The sequence below is a fragment of the Thunnus albacares genome, chromosome 13 (assembly GCF_914725855.1).
Source record: "Thunnus albacares chromosome 13, fThuAlb1.1, whole genome shotgun sequence".
Taxonomy (NCBI): domain Eukaryota; kingdom Metazoa; phylum Chordata; class Actinopteri; order Scombriformes; family Scombridae; genus Thunnus; species Thunnus albacares.
In genome coordinates this window covers 32,361,031-32,381,511 of record NC_058118.1, presented here as the reverse complement: position 1 = coordinate 32,381,511, position 20,481 = coordinate 32,361,031, and the positions used below count along the sequence as shown (strand labels likewise).

Genomic DNA, 20,481 nt, shown 5'->3' with positions numbered 1-20,481 from the left:
CAATCTTTAGAGAAAGGGCCGGCTGAACAACATGCTTTCTCTGCAAAAATACAAGATGATTGTATTTTTGTTTGTGTTTGGACATTTGTATAATTGTTACTGATGGTGTGATGGATTGTACAGCGTCTACAACTGCGTCAACAAGTAACAATGTTTAATGCTTTCTTTATGTCTCTGTGTGGTTCTTGAGCAACGATAAAACATTTCCACAACATCCTCCCGCCAGTTAAAAAGGAACAAATTTAGTCTTTGCAAACAGAAATGATGTCTGTGTTAATTTGCATATAGAGCGAGGAAGTGAGATCCGAATAACAAGTGGTCACTCAAGACGGATGTTAATACCAGGCGTAAACAGACGTACTTGGAGCTGTCCACTTGTGATCGGATCACCTGAGACGGATGTTAATACCAGGTGTAAACAGACGTACTTGGAGCTGTCCACTTGTGATCGGATCACCTGAGACGGATGTTAATACCAGGTGTAAACAGGGACTAAGATGCAAGGAAAAGAAGCAAGTGAGGGAAACGTGGATGCAATTTAAGAGACTTGAGATGCAACCAAGGAAACAAAGCGAGGAGAGAGGAAACGAGAACATTTGTTTTTAGAGACATGAGACGTCCTTTCCTCTGAAGTGTCACATGAAGCGACGTCCGTTTCTGATGACGGCGGCAGCTGATCACAGCTGATCAGCTGTCAGTCAGTTTTAACAGCTGTAGAAACTTCTGATTAATACTAATAAATGTTCACAGTTATCACTGCAGCAGCTGTTTCCTCTCTGCAGCTGTTACCTGTTTAACAAACATAAATAACAACCTGCATTCTGCATTTATACTGTGTCCTGCTCAGAGGCACAGGAACCATTTCTACTCACAGAATGCGTTTATATTATTTATTGATTATTTGCATCTGTATTGTTTGATATTCTGATAGTGAATTCATTATTTAATAACCCAGAATATGATCAGAGTGTCTTTTGAACACTGGAAAATATGTATTTGGCTAAATGTTTCAGGGAAAATGGAAATGATGTAACTCATATCAAACCCGACGCTCAGGAATTTTCAGCCTCACATGTGACTGAATGTAAATGAGGATAAATGATGTAAAATATAAATGTGTTGAACTGTTATTATGGATCAAATTAAAGTCAGGGAGAGTCTGTCTGTCAGCAAGAAACAGTTTAATGGAGGAAATAACATCATGAAAAGACAAATCTTTCTAATAAGAGACTTGAGATGTATGTGGGTGCTTTTCATTAAGCTAACTCTATGCTTCCTCGCGTCCTCTCTCCTCCGTGACCCGGAAATCGATCTCTCTCCGCCATCATGGAGGATCTTCCGATCCCTTAAATGCACCTGGAGGAGACGAGGAGCGAGGAGAGAGGAGGCTCCTGGAGGAGCTTAGAGCCAGGAAACACAGGTGTATCCTAGTGGAAGTGTTTTAACGGACGGCAACACCCCTTTGATCCAAAGTGTGTATTGATTGGTCAGCTGATCTGACGGGACAGTAAACAGTCGGCTGTTGTTGTAATACAGCAGATCAGGAAACTACCTGTGGAGAAGGAATGAAAGCACAACAGCAGCTGATCATAGCCTATTTATTTATAAAATAAAGATGACTGAATCATGAATCAATCATTAAAACTTTCTACTATTTCTCTTCATGAGGCAAAAGGCTTCTCCTTTCTTCTTCTGTGTTTCAGAGCGTCTCAGCTCCTTCAGGAAAACATGACGTCACACAGCTGCGTCTCCTATAAAACCATCCTGAGCCTGAAAAGCACGTCAGACTTTCACAAACTAAATAAGCAACATTTTATTTAAACATATTCTGCAGGCTGCAGCTGTTTCTATTGTTCCTTTATGTGGGTTCTGTTCTTTCAGTAATTAACAGGTTTAAATTGTCTGTTTGTGTCTCATTCTGTGACAGACAGACGCTGCTATAGATCTATAATCAAATGATTAAACACTGGAGCAGTTATCAGCTGTTTTCCTTCCAGCTATCAATATGTAGAAATGATTAAGTAACAGTGTAAAGTCTTCATTCATTGTACATGAATTTTAAATGCAAACTTTACAGTTTAAACTGTTACTTAGTCATTTCTATTGTTGACTTATTCATATTTGACATTTAGGGTGAAGTGCGTCATGACAACTTGTATCCTCAAAATGATGCTGGAGTGAGCGACGACGTCCCGTTTGATAAATTAAATTCCTCCGTCCTCACGTCTCTCTCTCATCCTCGCTGGGAGAAGAGACGCGAGTGAGAGAAACCAGGAGACACGTTAGCGTAATGAAAAGCATCCAAGTATCCCAGAATGCATTTCACACCAACCGGCAGCGATGGCGGAGACTTTGAGTCAGGCTAAAAGCTGTTGTAACTTGAATTGTAGGATTATTAATATGTGACTTTATTAATTTTTAATGTTTTCAGGAGAGAAAGTAACATGTAGATTCCAACATGTGGCCAGTTTATCCCAGTAACTCCAGTCTGTAAACCTGCTGGGATGTGTTGGGAGATGTTTGGACCAGCCGCTCATCTCAGCTGCTAGCAGCCCGACTCCTGAGATGATCGGCCGGTCAACATGTGGTCATCCCGGGGAGAACATGATCCATGAACTGATCTGCAGCTCTTTGCTGATTCACCGCTGGCTCTAATGTCTCCGCAGCATTTAGATATATGATATAATTCCTTCTGGAAGATAAATGTTGGTCTCACAGATGAAATCTAACAATTGTAGCTGCAACATTAGTTTGTCTGAATGTAAAGTGAAGCTTCATGTTTTTACTGGACAGAACAGCAGCGCTGCCTCTGGAGCTCCACATGTACACATATCACCACATTTACACACATATACATGGATTCAAATGAACAGATTCATTTCATTTATTTTATTATGCTACATAACAGTTTAGATTTTTATTATAGCTACATTACAGACTGAATAACATCATTTACTGCATCTCTCTGTCAGTCAGGTTTTTGTTTTGTGAGATAAAAAGTGTTAGTGGAGCTTTGAGTTGAGATTATTTTGTCACAGTACAGTCAGGTAGGTGTGTTGAAGCTGAGCTGCTGCTGTTCCAGCTGCAGAATGATCTACTGCGTCCTCTCGTCCTCACAAGTTTGTACTACTGAGTCCAACTTGCCAAGTCTGAACTAGCAAGTACACAAGTCCCAACTTGGTGTATTTGGTATTGAGAATATATCAAGTACGTCATATATAAGATATATGCACATATTTTTTCCAGCTGGCTGAGGAGACTATTATGCATGCAAGCATAGATTGTACTAAATATGATCAATAAAGACAATATATGAAGGAAGAACTCAGGAAGACTGGACTTCAGGAGCTCAGTGTTCAAACTTTAATGAACCTGCCAAGTGGGTGCAGCAGTAGTTTTCTTTGAGTTTATTAGACAGACAGGATTAATGTGTAGGATTTAATCTCTGGTCCACACCCCGGAGCAGAAGGTGGCGGTAATGCACCTAATACGCTGGTTGACAACCGCCGTTATAAACCAAAAAGAAGTTGTTTTTTTTTCCAGACAGAGTGATACCTCCTGTCAGCCGAGGGGTTTCCTATCTGTGCAGCCGAACATAGCAGCTCCTCCGCGGACTGTTTCACCCTGACGGTCCTGGTGTTTCCTCCGCAGGCTGCACTTCACTCAGCTGCCCGACAGACCCGCTGCTTCTTCCCGCTTTAACCTGAATAACAAACCGGGGCTCGGTGCTCCGGTTGGATCCACATGGAGAGCCGAGGCTAACGTTAGCTGAGAGGCTAGCGGAGCGTTAGCCGCAGCATGTTAGGAAGCACAGCCAGCTAGCACAGCCAGCTAGCACAGCCAGCTAGCACAGCCAGCTAGCACAGCCAGCTAGCACAGCCAGCTAGCACAGCCAGCTAGCACAGCCAGCTAGCCTCAGAGAAACAGAGAAACAGAGAGAGTAGTTGGCAGTTACACGTTTCTTTTGGCATTAAGTGCATTTAGAGGCTAAATGATTTAGCAGCAAGATGGGCGGTGGATAAAGAGGAAGGGTGGAGCAGAGAGAGAGAAAGAAAGGGAAATAAACGTGCTAGCTAGCTAACGTAGCTAATGTTACTGATGCGTCATCATCGTCTCGTCAATGCTAAAGCTAATTAGCATATGTAGTCTAGTTAATGTGGTCAATATTATTATAAAATTCATGTGTTTTGGTGAAAGTTTCAGTGAGTGAGTTCATACTTTGAGCTGATAATTTAAAATGATTGAGACAACACAACGTCTTCTGTCACTATTCAGGCTGCTGTCATTTGTTGGAACTTAAAGATGTGTGTTATTTAATGTTTGTGTTGGTTAAAGGACTATTTGAACCTTTGATGGGTAACTGTTAGTGTATATCAGTAAACTGAGGAGGGTGTTGTGCTCTTGCTTGTTTCTTTTTGAAGGTGTAGAGAGCAGCGTTGGTGCCACAGTAGTAGTAGTGTCGTCTCCCTCCTTAATGATATGTACCTTTGGTTTTATTTCAGCTTCATAACACTACATTGTACTAAGCAGCTGTTGGCTCATTAGTTTGTTATTCACATGCACTAAAATTCAGCAGAATGCAGGAAATCAAGTCTTTGTAAGTAAAGTTTTCCTAGTGGGGACCCCCAGACCCCCCGCTGATAAACTGGACTGACTGGAGCTATATTTCCCAGCCTGAATGATTTTCCCAGTCCGGCCCTGCTGTATAATGTTATACTGAATATAGTTTATGTCACAGCTTTAGCGTCTTCACCATAGTAACGGTGGCTGAGGATCATGGGTAGGCTAATGTAGCCGCTTCCGCTATCGTCCAAAACTGACAAGAAAACTTGGTCACAACCTTTCATATTGTTGAGTTATCAAGGACGCCTTCATGTTTTATGTTGAGAAATGTTAAAGATATTAAAATCAACAGTGAGGAAAATACTCATACGCAGCGCGTCCTCTCCGGTCCCACCAGACTGCTAATATTAGAATAAAAACATGAAAACAAGGATCAAATCTTGATTAAATGTTGAGTGATGTAGCGGTTATAGTTTAAAAATGAAGAACAAATGAGAAAAAACAATCCAGCCTCTGAGCTCCCGAGTCCCAACTGACAGAAAAAAACCTGCTGCAGGAACGAAACCTGCTTCCACCTGAAATACATTAGTTTGAAAATCCTGCTGACTGTCACCAAAAAAAAGGAAAAATGGTGTCAATGAACACGAAGAGATTAAATTTAGTGAAAATTTCACTGATTACTGTGAGACTGAGACAGACAGGTGGACTCTCTCAGGTGAGGACAGACAGGTGGACTCTCTCAGGTGAGGACAGACAGGTGGACACTCTCAGGTGAGGACAGACAGGTGGACGCTCTCAGGTGAGGACAGACAGGTGGACAGTAAATCAGCTCAAACTCTTGAGACTGCAGCTGATCGTCAGCTGTAACCATCATGCAGGAATGTTCCACCTGTGTGAGAGGAAATAACTTGTCAGTCGTCCAAAGATTGTTGAGGAAAGACAAACAGAAACAGGCGGTTTATCATTTTCATGTTAGTGTGAATCAGTTTAAACAGTCCTGTCATCTGTTCACAATACAAACTGCTGAGTCTGACAAGAAAAAGTCTCATTGTTGACATGATTTGACTTTGAGACGCCTGATTGGCTGAATGTAGCTGCTGTCGATAGTCGTGGTGCGACGTGATGTGATGGACGGTTGTGTTGCCTAGCAACAGCAAAGCAGCTCAGTGTGATGAGGATCAGAGCTGCTTTTTCTAGAGTGATGTCATGTCCATGTTTGCATGCTGAAAGAGAACGTGCTGCTCTGACCCCCCTCCTCCTTTCAGGCTGCAGCCTGCTGGAGTCCGATGGTTGACACCAGGTCTGAGGAAGTGTAAGTGTGTTTTTCATTTCATTCATCAAAACAAAGCTCATTCACATCCTACTGAGGATGAAGATGATGTCATCATCAAACAGATGATAGATCAATAACTGCAGCTGTATTGTGTCTCGTTCTCTCCATCAGATTTCTGTCGACTCACACTGGATCCAAACACAGTAAACAGAAAACTCAAACTGTCTGACAACAACAGGAAGGTGACATATGTGTATGAGGATCAGTCATATCCTGATCATCCAGACAGATTTGATGTCTGGTCTCAGCTGCTGTGTAGAAATGATCTGACTGGTCGCTGTTACTGGGAGGTCGAGTGGAGAGGAGGAGTTAAAGTATCAGTGAGTTACAGAGGAATCAGCAGGAAAGGAAACAGTGATGACTGTGGGTTTGGATGGAATGATCAGTCCTGGAGTCTGGACTGCTCTGATGATGGTGGTTACTCTGTCTGGCACAATAACAGATCAACATCCATCTCCTCCTCCTCCTCCTCCTCTGTCTCTAACAGAGTAGCAGTGTATGTGGACTGTCCTGCTGGCACTCTGTCCTTCTACAGAGTCTCCTCTGACACACTGATCCACCTCCACACCTTCAACACCACATTCACTCAGCCTCTGTGTGCTGGGTTTGGGGTCTGGCCTAACTGGTCTGGTTCCTCAGTGTCTCTGTGTGGTCTGTAGGAGGAAGAGTCTCCTCCTGTTAGAGAAACTTTCTCACTGCTGACCAGATAGTTCAGTCTGTACAGGATCACACACAGCTGATGGTATTTAGTACCAACATGATCTCTCACTGCTTGTAAATGTAAACATGGTTTCCACATGATTGACAGTTTGTTTGTAAAATGAATCAAATGATAAACTGAGTCCAGTTGTTGTTGTTTTCTGTTGTTAGTGTATTAGAAAGGCTTGAACTGTAATGGGATAATGGGAATGGGATCTTCACAATGTTTAGTTGTAGTTCTTCTAGTAGTTTCATAGTAACTGTGTTACCTGATTCCTTCACTTATTTAGAGATCACATGACAAATGATGGTCAGAACAACAGGCCTCCTATTGGCTGGTTAAATGAACACCTGTAATGGTGACGGCTGAGGCTCAGCAGCTGGAGTGTGGCTGCTTTTATGCTGCGTTCATATCATATTGGAATGATGCTAATTATGAGATTCTGATTCTTATTATCTAATATTAGCTAGTTATAGCCATTGTTAATACCAAGCTTTTACATGTTAATTAGCATTATTACTAGCTGGTTATTATCAAATATTACCCACTATTACCTTGTTATTACCCAGCTGGAAGGTAAAGTGCTGCCACAAATCCTTCCAGCAGACACCAACAAAACTGCTTCTACGGTTCAACCTCAGTTTAGTCTCACTGGTGAAGTTTCTTACTGGATTTAAACCAGTTCATTTGTTAAATCTTTATGGTTTTAATTGATACGTTTGTCAGTTGATACATATATATGTGGTTCTTGAGAAATAATAATCAATCTGTCCGTTCTGAACAGACACGTTTTGAACGGGCTCTGCACTAGTTCTAATAAAAAAAGAAGTGTTAACTATTATTATTCTTCATTTCTTAAACTGTGCTGGTGTGTTTTTGTATTTCAGGATTGTATTGATTAGTTTTTATGTTGAATGTGTTTCTTTATGTTTCTTTGTCTTTTAACATCTTGGGACCATGTTGGAAATACGTGTTTTCACTGTAACATGTTATCACTTGGATTTCTGTTTTGTGTCTGTAATCCATAAATAAATAAATCATATCACAAACATTACTTTGCTCCAACAAATGTTTCTATATACAGGTGAGAGTGTTGAAGGTTACAGCATTTATAAATGACTTTAAATTAGATGAGAAATCATCCAAAACAAAGAAAACTGTTTTCTCTGCACTTTATTGTTGTAACAAAGACTTTTTCTTTTAACCTTCAGTTGGTTTTTAAATAAATAAGATAAATCAAGATAAAATAACTTCATTTATTATTTATTTTCATATTTCAAACCAGGCAGCAGGTGTTTGCTGCTTCTTCTTTCTGTACTCGAGGCCATTTTCAGGAAGGTTTCCCCAAACTGAGCGTGTGCAGAAGTTTTCCTGTCTGTTGAACAAGTTGAGCTTTTAGCTTTGATTGTAAATGAAACTTCAGTCAGAAAGTTTTACAGCTGCAGGAGTTTAACAGTCTGCTGATGTTCAGGACAAATTCTGTGGGCAGAGAAAGAAAACTAGTATCTAGTGGGACTCTACTGAGAGAGGAGACAAATGTCATATTTCCATCATGTTTTCCATTGTGTGGTTTTATTCCAGCCCATTAACAAGCATCAGGAGGGCAAAATATTAGGAACACTTTTCAATATAACACAGTCCAGTACAGCAGCCCCACTACCACCTCAATAATAAATATAAAATACAATTATCACCTTTCTGACAACGTCAACAACAACTGAGAATGTAGAAGCTTTGTAAATGTAGAATTGATGGCAGAGCTGTTGTGTTGGATCGCATCAGACTGCACAGGTGTTCCTAATAAAGTGATCTCCAGTCATTGTACATTTAGAGTCTGGAGGGTTGTGAGGTCACAGGTCACGTTAGAAAAAGCCTTCAGGACTGGAACATGGGCTGTGTGGGAGTCGGTCCTGATGAGATGTGATATATCAGAGTTGAGGCTAACATTAGCAGCTCTGGAAGGTTTACCTGAGATCAGCTGCTCGTCATCTTGTAAAAGTGAAACATGTTGAAAATACAAACAGTTAAGTATCAGTCTGATAATTCAGCAGTTTTTCTGTATGAAGTGTCTGAATGGTTTTTGGGTTGTGAGGAATTTAATGAGATTATTCAGTTTGATTTCAGTGTTCGTTCACTTGACATGTTAAGAGTGTCGAGTCATTACTGATGTAAATATAACGAGAATTAAATGAAGCTGCAACTTAAAGCAGCTTCTGTCTGTTTGTCTCCATCTAGCAGCAGAAACCTGAATCACAGTCTGGTGATTTAAACATCACAGCTCAAATAACAACAACAATAATAATATTAATAATAATAATAATAATAATAATAATAATAATAATAATCAACAGATGTCGACAGTCTGATCTTCTCTGGTCACAGAACTGAACTGGGATCAGTGAGCAGAAACTGGTTTGATGGTCTGAGACCACGTTCAGGCTCACAGGCTGTTAGAGGTCTGTTATATATTCTGGAGTCAGTCAGTCCCAGTTAGAGATGTGGCGGGAAACCTTTTTACAATAAACTGTGGTGAAACATTGTTTCTGACTGTGATTATTGTTGTTTTCAGAGACACTGTGAACACAGAGCAGCTGTTCTGTCTTCATCAGCAGTTTGATTCTGTTCAGACACGACGAAGCAGCTTTCTGCTGCTCACAGGCACAATAACCAGAGAAGCAGGTCAGATCAGTCCAGATCCAACATCTCTGCTCAGGACTTTCTATATTAACCTGAGCTGCCAACACACTGAAGAGCAGCAGCTTACAGGTCTGAATGTTCTCTGCTGCTGTTTGTTACTGATGTGCCTTTTATAAATGAATTGAACTGTTAACACTTCATACAAAGTTCAACACTCCAGTATTTGAATTAGTTAAATAAGCTCCGACCTTCAAATCCATCCATTTCATCAGGAAAAATTCATGAATTTCAGACTATGAATGTGTTTCTATAAGAAACTCTGAGCTGCATTTAAAGTGATTTCCAGTCAACAAGCTGCTTTTCTTTACTGTTTAAACTGTATTTAATCAACTGTTTTCAAAGCTGCAACACACAGAATAATATTCAGTCAATAAAACACAAGCTGATCTTTGTGTCATTTATCTGTGTTTTAGCACTAATAGCAGGATTTCAGGAACTTGAATGATTATCATGATAATACTGTTAATCATGATATTTTGACCTGTGATAGTCATAGTGTGATATCAGCACATCCTCAGTCCAAGTCCTGCTTTAAAGGTAAGTAATACAATTTTAAAATCAGCTGTAAAATGTAAATGAAACCAGTGAAATGATGCTGACGGCTGAAACGTGTTTTCTGAAGACATTAAAACAGAAACACAGTTTTAAAAAGTCCAGGTTCAGGTTTGGATTTGAGGTTTAATTTAGAGACAATAAGTAAAAGTTCTTCTCTGTGGCGTCGATAACAAACTGTCTGAGTGTTCGGAGCCTCCAAACAACAACAAAATGTTATCAGGAGTAAAAAATGAACCGATTACATCAATAAAACACACAGTTAGTTCAAAAATGTCAAAATATCAATCTGTATATTTTTTCTTTTAACCTTCAATTCATTTTTAAATAAATATAAATAAAGATAATAATATTTACATAAAGATAATTCAAGATAAAATAACTTCAGATGCTTTATTTCATTTGTTATAAATGATTAAATGTTTGTGAAATATGGAATAATTAGAAGAGTAAACCAAATGAAGTTTTAATTGAAAAGTATAAAACTTTATATTTCTTTTTACTCTACTAAGAAGTTTTGACTGTTTTTCAGGTTTCAGGTCTCTGTAGTTTAAAGTGATTTATATATAATATATATAATATAATATATATAAAGTATAAATACAGTATAAACTGTATATGACAACATTTCAGAAAAAATCAAACTTTGTCTCCTCCAGGCTGTGAAAACAAAAAGACAATAAAGACTAAATCTATTGAGAAAGAAAAGTGAATATAAATCTATTGTAGATGTGTGACACATGTTTTTAAACTAAGGGGTCAGTGTTTGTTATCAACTGGATGTGATGTCATGTCGTTGTCATTTTGGGCATACATGTTGGTGAAGAGATCCTGCTCCTAGTTCAGGGTTGCCAACTCTCACGCTTCACGCTGCCCAAACTATTCTCACACCAAAACATCGCCACAGCAACAGAGATGAACAGTCACAGTCTTTTTGCTAAAGAGTGATGCTTAAACTACGCGGATTATTTTTGTACAGTTATACACAGGGCTGTAACGGAGACTAAACGCACATAAACGCCGTTTAACCACCTCCTAAACTCTGAAACAGCGTTTACACAGAAAGCTGTTAAAGGCTCAGAGCGGCTTTCTACCGCAGCTTCTGTTGTATCTTCTGGGAGCGCTCGTTTTGTTTTCCGTTTGAACTTTGTATCCTTGTATGAGACACGGAGACAGCTGTTACTGTTAACGAGGGGTGACCAACAATCCACCGCCCGCTCCTGCTGCGCGGGTCTTTTAATCAAACAAACCCTCCGTGCTGAAGCCAGCAGGCAGACGAATGAATCAGAGTTCAGAGGATCATATATGACATTAACTGACGCGCAGCATCAAATAATAATGTCAGAAAAAGCAGCACAAAGTAAGAAGCTAGAAAAACTCTTCAGCAAAAAGTGGAGCTAAAGTTCTTTTAAATTGACATCAGTGATTTAAGCGTCCAGTTTATCTATCTGTTGCTGCTTTAGCCTGACTGTTACTTTACAGTAACGTTAATGTTAATGTAACGTTAGCTTGATAGTTTAGATAGATGGGCTGATGATGCATCCCCGCTGTGTGTTTTGTCCACAATGTCTGTAATTAACATCATACAAGTTAAAGTTCTGCTTCATGCTCACTCAGATTTTTAAAGGAAGGCTTTTTATATTTTCAGAGTGAGTGAAGGAATCAGGAGAGAGGAGACAGAAGTGAGGAAGAGTTGCAGGATGTAATAATGTTGAAAGGAAAACAAGCAGAAAGTAAAGAACTTTCAAAAAGATTGAAAGAAAAAGTTTAAGGATGAAAGAGAAACACAGAGGCCACGCAGGCGTCATCTGATAGACACCAACACATTCAAAGCAGGAAAACTGGTGAGGAAATTACAGCTGTATCTAGATGAATTACTGTTCTGGTAAATATTTTAAAGGCACAATCTGTTATTGGAATGTAGAGACATCCCACTAACACAAGTCAAAGAACAAGATTGAAACCTGCTATAAAATGACTTTTCATTCAGGCTGAATGAAATGATTGGACGGGATTATTACAGGCCTGCAACCGTCACACATACTGGATTTTCATTTGATTTATTGATGGCTGTCGGGATGTACAGAGAATTTCAACAACTATAACAAAAATGCTTCTAAAATACATTAGATACCCTAGCTTTAAGGTAAGCCTATAATTCAGATTGTATTGGCTGCGTTACATATTGTATGTCGTGATATGACAAATTAGTTGGCAGATTTACTTCATCTAAGTGTCCTGCCATGAAAAAAATAGTGAAGAACACTGATGTACATATTTGGCTGAGTGACTGTGTGTGTGTGTAAACCCTTGTTATTGCCTTTTAACTTGTGAACATTCAAATAAACGTTGTAGTTTTGATATCGGGAACAACACATCTTTGACTTTCATTAGTGAATGAACCTGTGTGCCCTTTATTGGATTAGTGTTTGTCTACTACTGTGGTGTAGTCAGGCTGTATCCTTAAATCTGAGACCTCCCGCTCCCACCACATGTGTAAACTGCATACTGTTTTACACCCTGATGCTCAACTGAGTCCAAATACGTGCACGTGATTAAGTGTGTGCACGTAGTCCTGATTAAGCCCATGGCACCAGGACCTGAAGCAGGCAGTTCATGGTGAGAAGCCCACCAACATCCCTGAGTTGAGACTGTTCTGTGAGGAGGAACGAGCTAAAATTCCTCCAAGCTGATGTGCAGAGCTGATAAACAGTTACTGGAAACGTTTGGTTGAAGTTATTGCTGTAAAAGGGGGTCACACCAGTTACTGAAAGCAAGGCTTCACATACTTTTGCCTCCCACACATATGTTAGATTGGATAATTTTCCTCAATAAATAAATGAAAAAGATGAAAAAAATGTTTTTTTTGTCCTATTTGTTTAATTGGGTTCACTTTATCTAGTTTTAGGACTTGTGTAAATATCTGATCATGTTTTAGGTCATATTTATGCAGAAATACAGAAAATTCTAAAGCGTTCACAAACTTGTTTGTCAGAAGGTGTAACAGTTTGTGTAACCTAACCCTAACCCTCTCTCTCATCTCTCTGGTATTTCCTGCTGTTTTTCTCTCTCTGTCTCTCTCTCTCTCTCTCTCTATGTCTCTCTCTCTATGTCTCTCTATGTCTCTCTCTCTATGTCTCTCTATGTCTCTCTCTCTCTCTCTCTGTCTCTCTCTCTATGTCTCTCTCTCTCTCTCTCTGTCTCTCTCTCTCTCTCTCTCTATGTCTCTCTCTCTATGTCTCTCTCTCTCTCTCTCTCTATGTCTCTCTCTCTATGTCTCTCTCTCTCTCTCTCTGTCTCTCTCTCTATGTCTCTCTCTGTCTCTCTCTCTATGTCTCTCTCTATGTCTCTCTCTGTCTCTCTTTATATGTCTCTCTCTCTCTATGTATCTCTATGTCTCTCTCTCTCTCTCTCTCTATGTCTCTCTCTCTATGTCTCTCTCTCTCTCTCTCTGTCTCTCTCTCTATGTCTCTCTCTCTGTCTCTCTCTCTATGTCTCTCTATGTCTCTCTCTCTATGTCTCTCTCTGTCTCTCTCTATGTCTCTCTCTCTGTCTCTCTTTATATGTCTCTCTCTCTCTATGTATCTCTATGTCTCTCTCTCTCTCTCTCTCTATGTCTCTCTCTCTATGTCTCTCTCTCTATGTCTCTCTCTCTGTCTCTCTCTCTATGTCTCTCTCTCTGTCTCTCTCTCTATGTCTCTCTATGTCTCTCTCTCTATGTCTCTCTCTGTCTCTCTCTATGTCTCTCTCTCTATGTCTCTCTATGTCTCTCTCTCTATGTCTCTCTATGTCTCTCTCTCTCTCTCTCTCTCTCTCTGTTATTTCCTGTTGAAGTTTAGTTTCTCTTTCTGTTGTCGTCGTGTCGCAGCTTCTTTTCTTCTTCTAAAGGTATTTATTGTGACTTTATTGTGTTTATATTGTGACAGTTTTCACTGTTTGACTCTTGAATGACTCTTTGTTCATCTTGTTAGTTTAGTTCCAGTAGAAACAGCAGAAATCTGTAGTTCAGAACTCTACTAACAGTCAACACAAATCAACATGCTGGAAGTTTTCCTCCATTTTAGGTTCACTGTTCAAAGTGTCCAATAACAGCTGACAGTACTGAGTCAGTGTTCACAGATCAATAACTTACAACATTTGTACATAACTTTATTTGTTATTTACAAGCAGAAGAAACAGCGCGTCTCACGCACGGCTGCTGCGGCGCGTCATCTAGAGATTCGGGGTCGCGCCTGTTTTTTCCGCGTAAGGCGCGGTTCTCAGCAAAAATAGACAGAGAAATGATCAGTTAATAGTCATAATAACATCATACCATCACTATGGTTTCAATGTCTATATCTGTAGAATATGTCACCACTGCGGGTCAGCCTGCGCGGTGCAGCCGGGGCAGGAAGCCTCTCTGGCAGGGAACTCCAGTAAAAAGAGTCGGTGACACACGGAGCTTCTTCTCTCGACTCCTGCTCACTTTCAGTCAGATCAGTTCCAACCAGAGTTCCTGCCTGCTGTTTCTCCTGCTTCCAGGCAGAGATTTGGTGTTATTTTCCTTATTTGTTGTCAGTTTCCCTCCTGACAGTTTGGAGGTTTTGGTGTGTTTGGCTCGTTTGGGGAACTTGGTGTCGTCTGGAGGGATTTTATTCACTTGGAGCGGTGACAGCAGGGTTTAACTGGCAGAATGATTAATATAATCAATAAAACCCCGTCCTTTGTGAGGAGTGTATGTGACTGACACCACCATCCCCGTCAGAAAGAAAGCCACTTTCACCTCACATATTATTTATTTATTTAGTTTTAGCAATTGAGCACATGCTTCTTAATCTTTTTCTGACTAAACTAAATGTAAATGAAATTTATACTTAAATGATATGAAAATGCTATTATTAATGGCAATTTTCAAAGCCAACTCTATGTAGAAAGATAGAGCAGCAGCAGCAGTGTGTGTCTCAGGAGTAATGAAGCTTCACTCAGTCGCTGCACAAACATTACGCACTGCCCTGTTGCCCTGCGTGTATTTCACAGCATCAGAGACAATAATGCAGGTCTTAATGAATGTTACCCCTGTGCCACACATTGTTCCACGTCTGCACGTCTTTAGTTGTGTTTAATGTTGAGCAGTAAAAGTAAACCATGTTTTAATAGATGTTCTGCAGTGAATTTATTGTTCATCAAACAGTAAAATGTGCTGCAGTTATATTAGGAACACTGTCACTAGCTAGCAAGTCAACAACAGCTCACCAACCTGACAGATACACATTTTATCAGCTTTCAACACGTCACTAACTGCACTTAAACACAGTCATGTGATTATGTTCTGACAGTTTGACATCAAATGAACTCAAACGGTTTCAAACAGTCTTGAGTTTGTTTGTGTAAAACATTTTATTCATTGTCAGAGAAGTTTAGTGTCAGTATGAAGGGTCGCCCCATTCAGTCACCTTTAAACTGGTGCATGTTTTAATAACCAGTATCATGCTGGTAGTGAGGGAGACTTTGTTTCACAGGTGGTATGGTTAGTGATTAACAGCTAATAAAAGTCATTAAATAATATTCTCTGGAATCTTTCTAAACTATATCACAGACAAACTGTTGAAAACATCTTTTCATTGATGATATTCAGTATTTTAACCAAGCTAAGAGCTGCAGCAATAGAAACTAAAGTTTATGTTGCTGCCAAACCTTCATTCAGTATCTTTATTCTATATCAATATAAAATCAATGTCACATTATATAAACTACAAAGTGAATCACTGTCATCAAAACACAGTAAACTCTGTTTGTGGAATAATGACGGAGTTTAAACTACAATGTGATGCCTCATCACAGGAAGATCTTTGTTCTGCTGTACAGAACTGCATTTAGTGTTGAGTCAGACAGATTGTTCTCTCTTATTCTGCCTGTTTTAATCTTTACTGTACATGATGGTGATGATGATGATGATGCTCCATTAATTCAACCATAAATCATGGAAACATCTGTACTTTGATCCTTATAATCTAACACTGATTGACAGACAACATTCCCACAAGATCAAATAGAATATAACACAGCTGTAGCAACTATAACAGAACCATAAATAAAGATGAATGTAAATAAAAATATGATGCATTGATGCTCTGAAATACAAACATTCACGTGATCTTGTGGCTCCTTCTAATCTCCTCGGGGATAAAAGAGAGAGAACACATTTAGTGTCTGACAAACTTCACAAGTTTTGTCTCCACTGATATTTGTGAAAATTGTTGCATCAGTATCTTTATGTATATTCACTAAATCATCAGTTGAAATACATGTCAGGCCTCTGAGTGTGATATGCTGCTTAACTGTTATTAATCAATAAAGTGTCATTCAGTACAATCTCTAATTAAAACAGCAAGAAGTACAAATGACTCCATAGAAAACCAGAGTCCTCAGACTGATGATGAAGGACTGATGAAGGAGAATCAGCAGCAGTTTCTCTCTCTGTGTTTCCTCTGCAGGTGAAGCTACAAAGACTCTGTGACTGGATGTGGATCTGAATTCACCTGGTGAGTATTTTTATTTCTTCTGCCACACAGCTGACTCCACCAGCAGCTCATCTCCATTAAATGTGCTCTATAGTGGTAAATGAAAAGCCAACAGAGAACTGGAACCTTCTGAAAGTAAAACATTAAACATTAAACCTCAGTGGAAATGAAGAATAATGTCTTACTTTGCTGCCATCTGGTGGTTGAATCAAGAATGACGCCGTTGTAACTGCAGTGCTGGTGTGATGTGCAGCTTGTTGTAATGAATGAGCTTGTTGTTGTGTTTGTGTGAAGGTGTTTCTCTGCTATGGATCAGTGTGAGGACAGAGAGGAGGGAGTCCCTCCCTCTAAAAGCTCTCTGTGTGGGGAACATGACAGCCAGACCAAAGCTCAGAGGTGAGATGAGGATCTCTAACTGTCCATCACTGTTCTCCACTCACATCACTCCACCATCATTATTCACACTCAGAGCTCTGTGTGTGTTGTGTTGAAGAACAAAGAAGCAGCACAGACCAGACTCTGCTGGACCTGGACCTGGACCTGGACCCAGCTGTGTGTCCATGAAGAGTGACAGGTCCATGGATAAACCTTTATATTTTAAACCTGGACAACCTGCTGATGGAAGGTCAGAATGTAAAGCTGCAAAGACTGAACAGACTTTTCATTTCTATCCAACATGCACATTTATCAGAGCTGTTGTTGTTTCAGGATCCAGCAGCAGAGACCAGACTCTCCTGGACCTGAACCCAGCTGTCTGTCCTTTAAGAGCGGCCGGTCGAAGGATGATTTCATTACTTTTAAAGGAGGACGTCCATCTGCTGATCAGATGTAAGCTGTAACTGACAGTAAACGTCGGGTTATGCTAGAAAAGAACTGGTTTGTACGACGTGTCGTCCGACCACGTCAGTGAAAAGCCGGCCATCATAGAGAGGGAGGAGACGTGATAATCATTTAAATATGGAGATAACAGATCACATGTTCAGACAGTCTCTCCTGGAAGACATTCATGGTGTTGCACTCGCTTGTTCATATGAAAAGTGACATGATATGATTTATTTATACATTACAAACATAAAAAACATGTTAAAGTGAAAACACTTATTTCCAACATGAACCCAAGATGTTAAAAGACAAAACACAAGACATACAACATAAAACTGAATCACCACAAATTGAAGAAAATAATAAACGCCCACATCAAAACACAAAGTACAACAAAGACAATTTGATGGCTTTTCTCAACAGAAAAGTCAAAAAGAGTCTTAGTCTGTGAAACAGGAACTGAAGTTTGCTGCCACTCTTAGATAATATTTCATCAACAACAGATTCACAGGACAGTGACTGGTCCAATATTATTCCTAAATATGAGACAAAATATTATAAAATTTCAGTTCCATTACAAAAGATTTTCAGTGTATTTGTTCTTGACGTCTTTGTTCCAAACAGGATTGACTGGGTTTTACCCAAATGTATTGAAAGCTTGTTATCTATGAGCCACTCTCTCACACTTTCTGATTCATTACTAAGAGTTGTGAATTTCACTGACATCATTCCCAGATAGCAGTAATGCAGAATCATCAGCATACAGCAGCAGCTTGCATGTCACAGCAGCTGTCGTATCATTTATATACATAAGAAATAAAAGAGGCCCTAAAATAGAACCGTGCAGCACCACACATGTAATATCCTGAGGTTCTGATAGAACCACTTCAACATCACAGACTTGAGTTCTTCCTGTAATGTAAGAAATAAACCATTTTACAGCAGTATGTCCAAACACCATGCACTGTAACTTTGACAACAGTACAGAATGATTCACTGTGTCAAAAGCTTTCTGCAAGTCAGCATAATTTCCTCCATCAAGGTTTTGTCTAATAAAATCAAACAAATGAATAAGACAGGTGTCAGTAGAGTCTGCTGCTGTAAAGCCAGACTGAAGCTCATACAACATATTGTATCTGACTAAATACTCCTCAACCTGCTCAAACACAAGACGTCCAAAAACCTCAGACATGACACCTGCCGACTTTCTCACTTTCTCACCTAAATGTCATTTTCATACTGGGAGCTGCCCAGTTCAACCAGTCTGATACAGGCAGACACTGAGCAGCTCCACTGGAGCAGCTGGAGGTTGTAGCTGCCTTGCTCCAGGGCACTCCAGCAGTGTACAGTGAGGGAGGGAGAGCTGTATGGAGGGTTGTTCAGAGCTGTTGGGACTAAACCAAACTGACTGATGAAGCAAAACACTGAGCTGAAAGCTACAAACAGACTGAGCTGTTGATTCTCAGTGGGATCAGCAGGACTAGTAAAGCTTTACCACTACAGGGAGTCATCTGATTCTCTGTTCACATCCAAATATCACTTGATGGACCTTTAGCTTGTGTTTGTCTCTGTGTGGACAGACATAATGTGAGCTCATTCTTCATGATTCCTCCACAGAGTGGACCAGGAGAGCTCAGAGGTTCCCAGTGGTCAGTCTGCCCAGCAGCATCAAACACACCTGGACTCCATATTTATGGTCTGTACATGTACAACAACTACTTTTACATCTATTGTGTTCACAATCATCTCCATGCTGCACTTTGTAGACCAGTGGATTGTCAGTCTGTCCAACATGGATCTAATGTTTGCTTCATAATTTCAGTTTGATTGTGTCATTCATATAGTATTCTGTTCCAGCTGCTGGAGGAGAACATCTTCACCTTTGTGAAGAACGAGCTGAAGAAGATGCAGAAGGTTCTGAGTCCAGATTACCAAGAATGCTTAGAGAGTCAGAGGGAGGATGAGGAGATGTTGGACGGTGAGGAGGAAGAGCAGAGGAGGAGCAGCAGAGAGGCATTTCTGAAGATCACACTGCTTTTTTTGAGGAGAATGAAGCAGGAATGGCTGGCTGACCGTCTGCAGAGCAGTAAGAGGATTTCTATAAAGATTTAACATGATGGATAAATGAGGAATTTACTGATGTCTCAACAGATGGAGGAAAATATGTTTTATTCACTCATTCTTTGAGGGAATGAAATGTTTAAATCTTTGCTTCATACTTCATTCATTGATCCTGTTTCCTATGTGTTCATTCAGGGACTCCTGCTGGAAGGTGTCAACGTAAACTCAAGTCTAACCTGAAGAAGAGGTTCCAGTGTGTGTTTGAGGGGATTGCTAAAGCAGGAAACCCAACCCTTCTGAATCAGATCTACACAGAGCTCTACATCACAGAGGGAGGGACTGCAGAGGTCAATGATGAACATGAGGTCAGACAGATTGAAACAGCATCCAGGAAAACAGACAGACCAGAAACAACCATCAGACAAGAAAACATCTTTAAAGCCTCACCTGGAAGAGATGAACCAATCAGAACAGTGATGACAAAGGGAGTGGCTGGCATTGGGAAAACAGTCTTAACACAGAAGTTCACTCTGGACTGGGCTGAAGACAAAGCCAACCAGGACATACAGTTCACATTTCCATTCACTTTCAGAGAGCTGAATGTGCTGAAAGAGAAAAAGTACAGCTTGGTGGAACTTGTTCATCACTTCTTTACTGAAACCAAAGAAGCAGGAATCTGCAGGTTTGAAGAGTTCCAGGTTGTGTTCATCTTTGACGGTCTGGATGAGTGTCGACTTCCTCTGGACTTCCACAACACTAAGATCCTGACTGATGTTACAAAGTCCACCTCAGTGGATGTGCTGCTGACAAACCTCATCAGGGGGAAACTGCTTCCCTCTGCTCGCCTCTGGATAACCACACGACCTGCAGCAGCCAATCAGATCCCTCCTTGGTGTGTTGACATGGTAACAGAGGTCAGAGGGTTCACTGACCCACAGAAGGAGGAGTACTTCAGGAAAAGATTCAGAGATGAGGAGCAGGCCAGCACCATCATCTCCCACATCAAAACATCACGAAGCCTCCACATCATGTGCCACATCCCAGTCTTCTGCTGGATCACTGCTACAGTTCTGGAGGATGTGTTGAAAAGCAGAGAGGGAGGAGAGCTGCCCAAGACCCTCACTGAGATGTACATCCACTTCCTGGTGGTTCAGTCCAAACTGAAGAAGGTCAAGTATGATGGAGGAGCTGAGACAGATCCACACTGGAGTCCAGAGAGCAGGAAGATGATCGAGTCTCTGGGAAAACTGGCT

At 40.3% G+C, this 20,481-nt stretch overlaps 2 protein-coding genes across 2 annotated transcripts in view; both read left to right on the top strand.

Annotated features, from left to right (window-relative positions):
• The window catches only part of LOC122995883 (NLR family CARD domain-containing protein 3-like), a 29,005-nt gene extending 12,664 nt beyond the window's left edge, over positions 1-16,341 (top strand). Inside the window, exons 11-13 of the mRNA XM_044371267.1 lie at positions 5,829-5,875; positions 6,008-6,500; positions 16,293-16,341. Coding sequence (XP_044227202.1) covers positions 5,829-5,875; positions 6,008-6,500; positions 16,293-16,341 — 589 coding nt within the window. The remainder of the gene's footprint in view (positions 1-5,828; positions 5,876-6,007; positions 6,501-16,292) is intronic.
• A 532-nt stretch (positions 16,342-16,873) lies between these two features.
• The window catches only part of LOC122995113 (NLR family CARD domain-containing protein 3-like), a 381,835-nt gene continuing 378,227 nt past the window's right edge, over positions 16,874-20,481 (top strand). Inside the window, exon 1 of the mRNA XM_044370132.1 lies at positions 16,874-16,970. Coding sequence (XP_044226067.1) covers positions 16,906-16,970 — 65 coding nt within the window. The 5' untranslated portion in view covers positions 16,874-16,905. The remainder of the gene's footprint in view (positions 16,971-20,481) is intronic.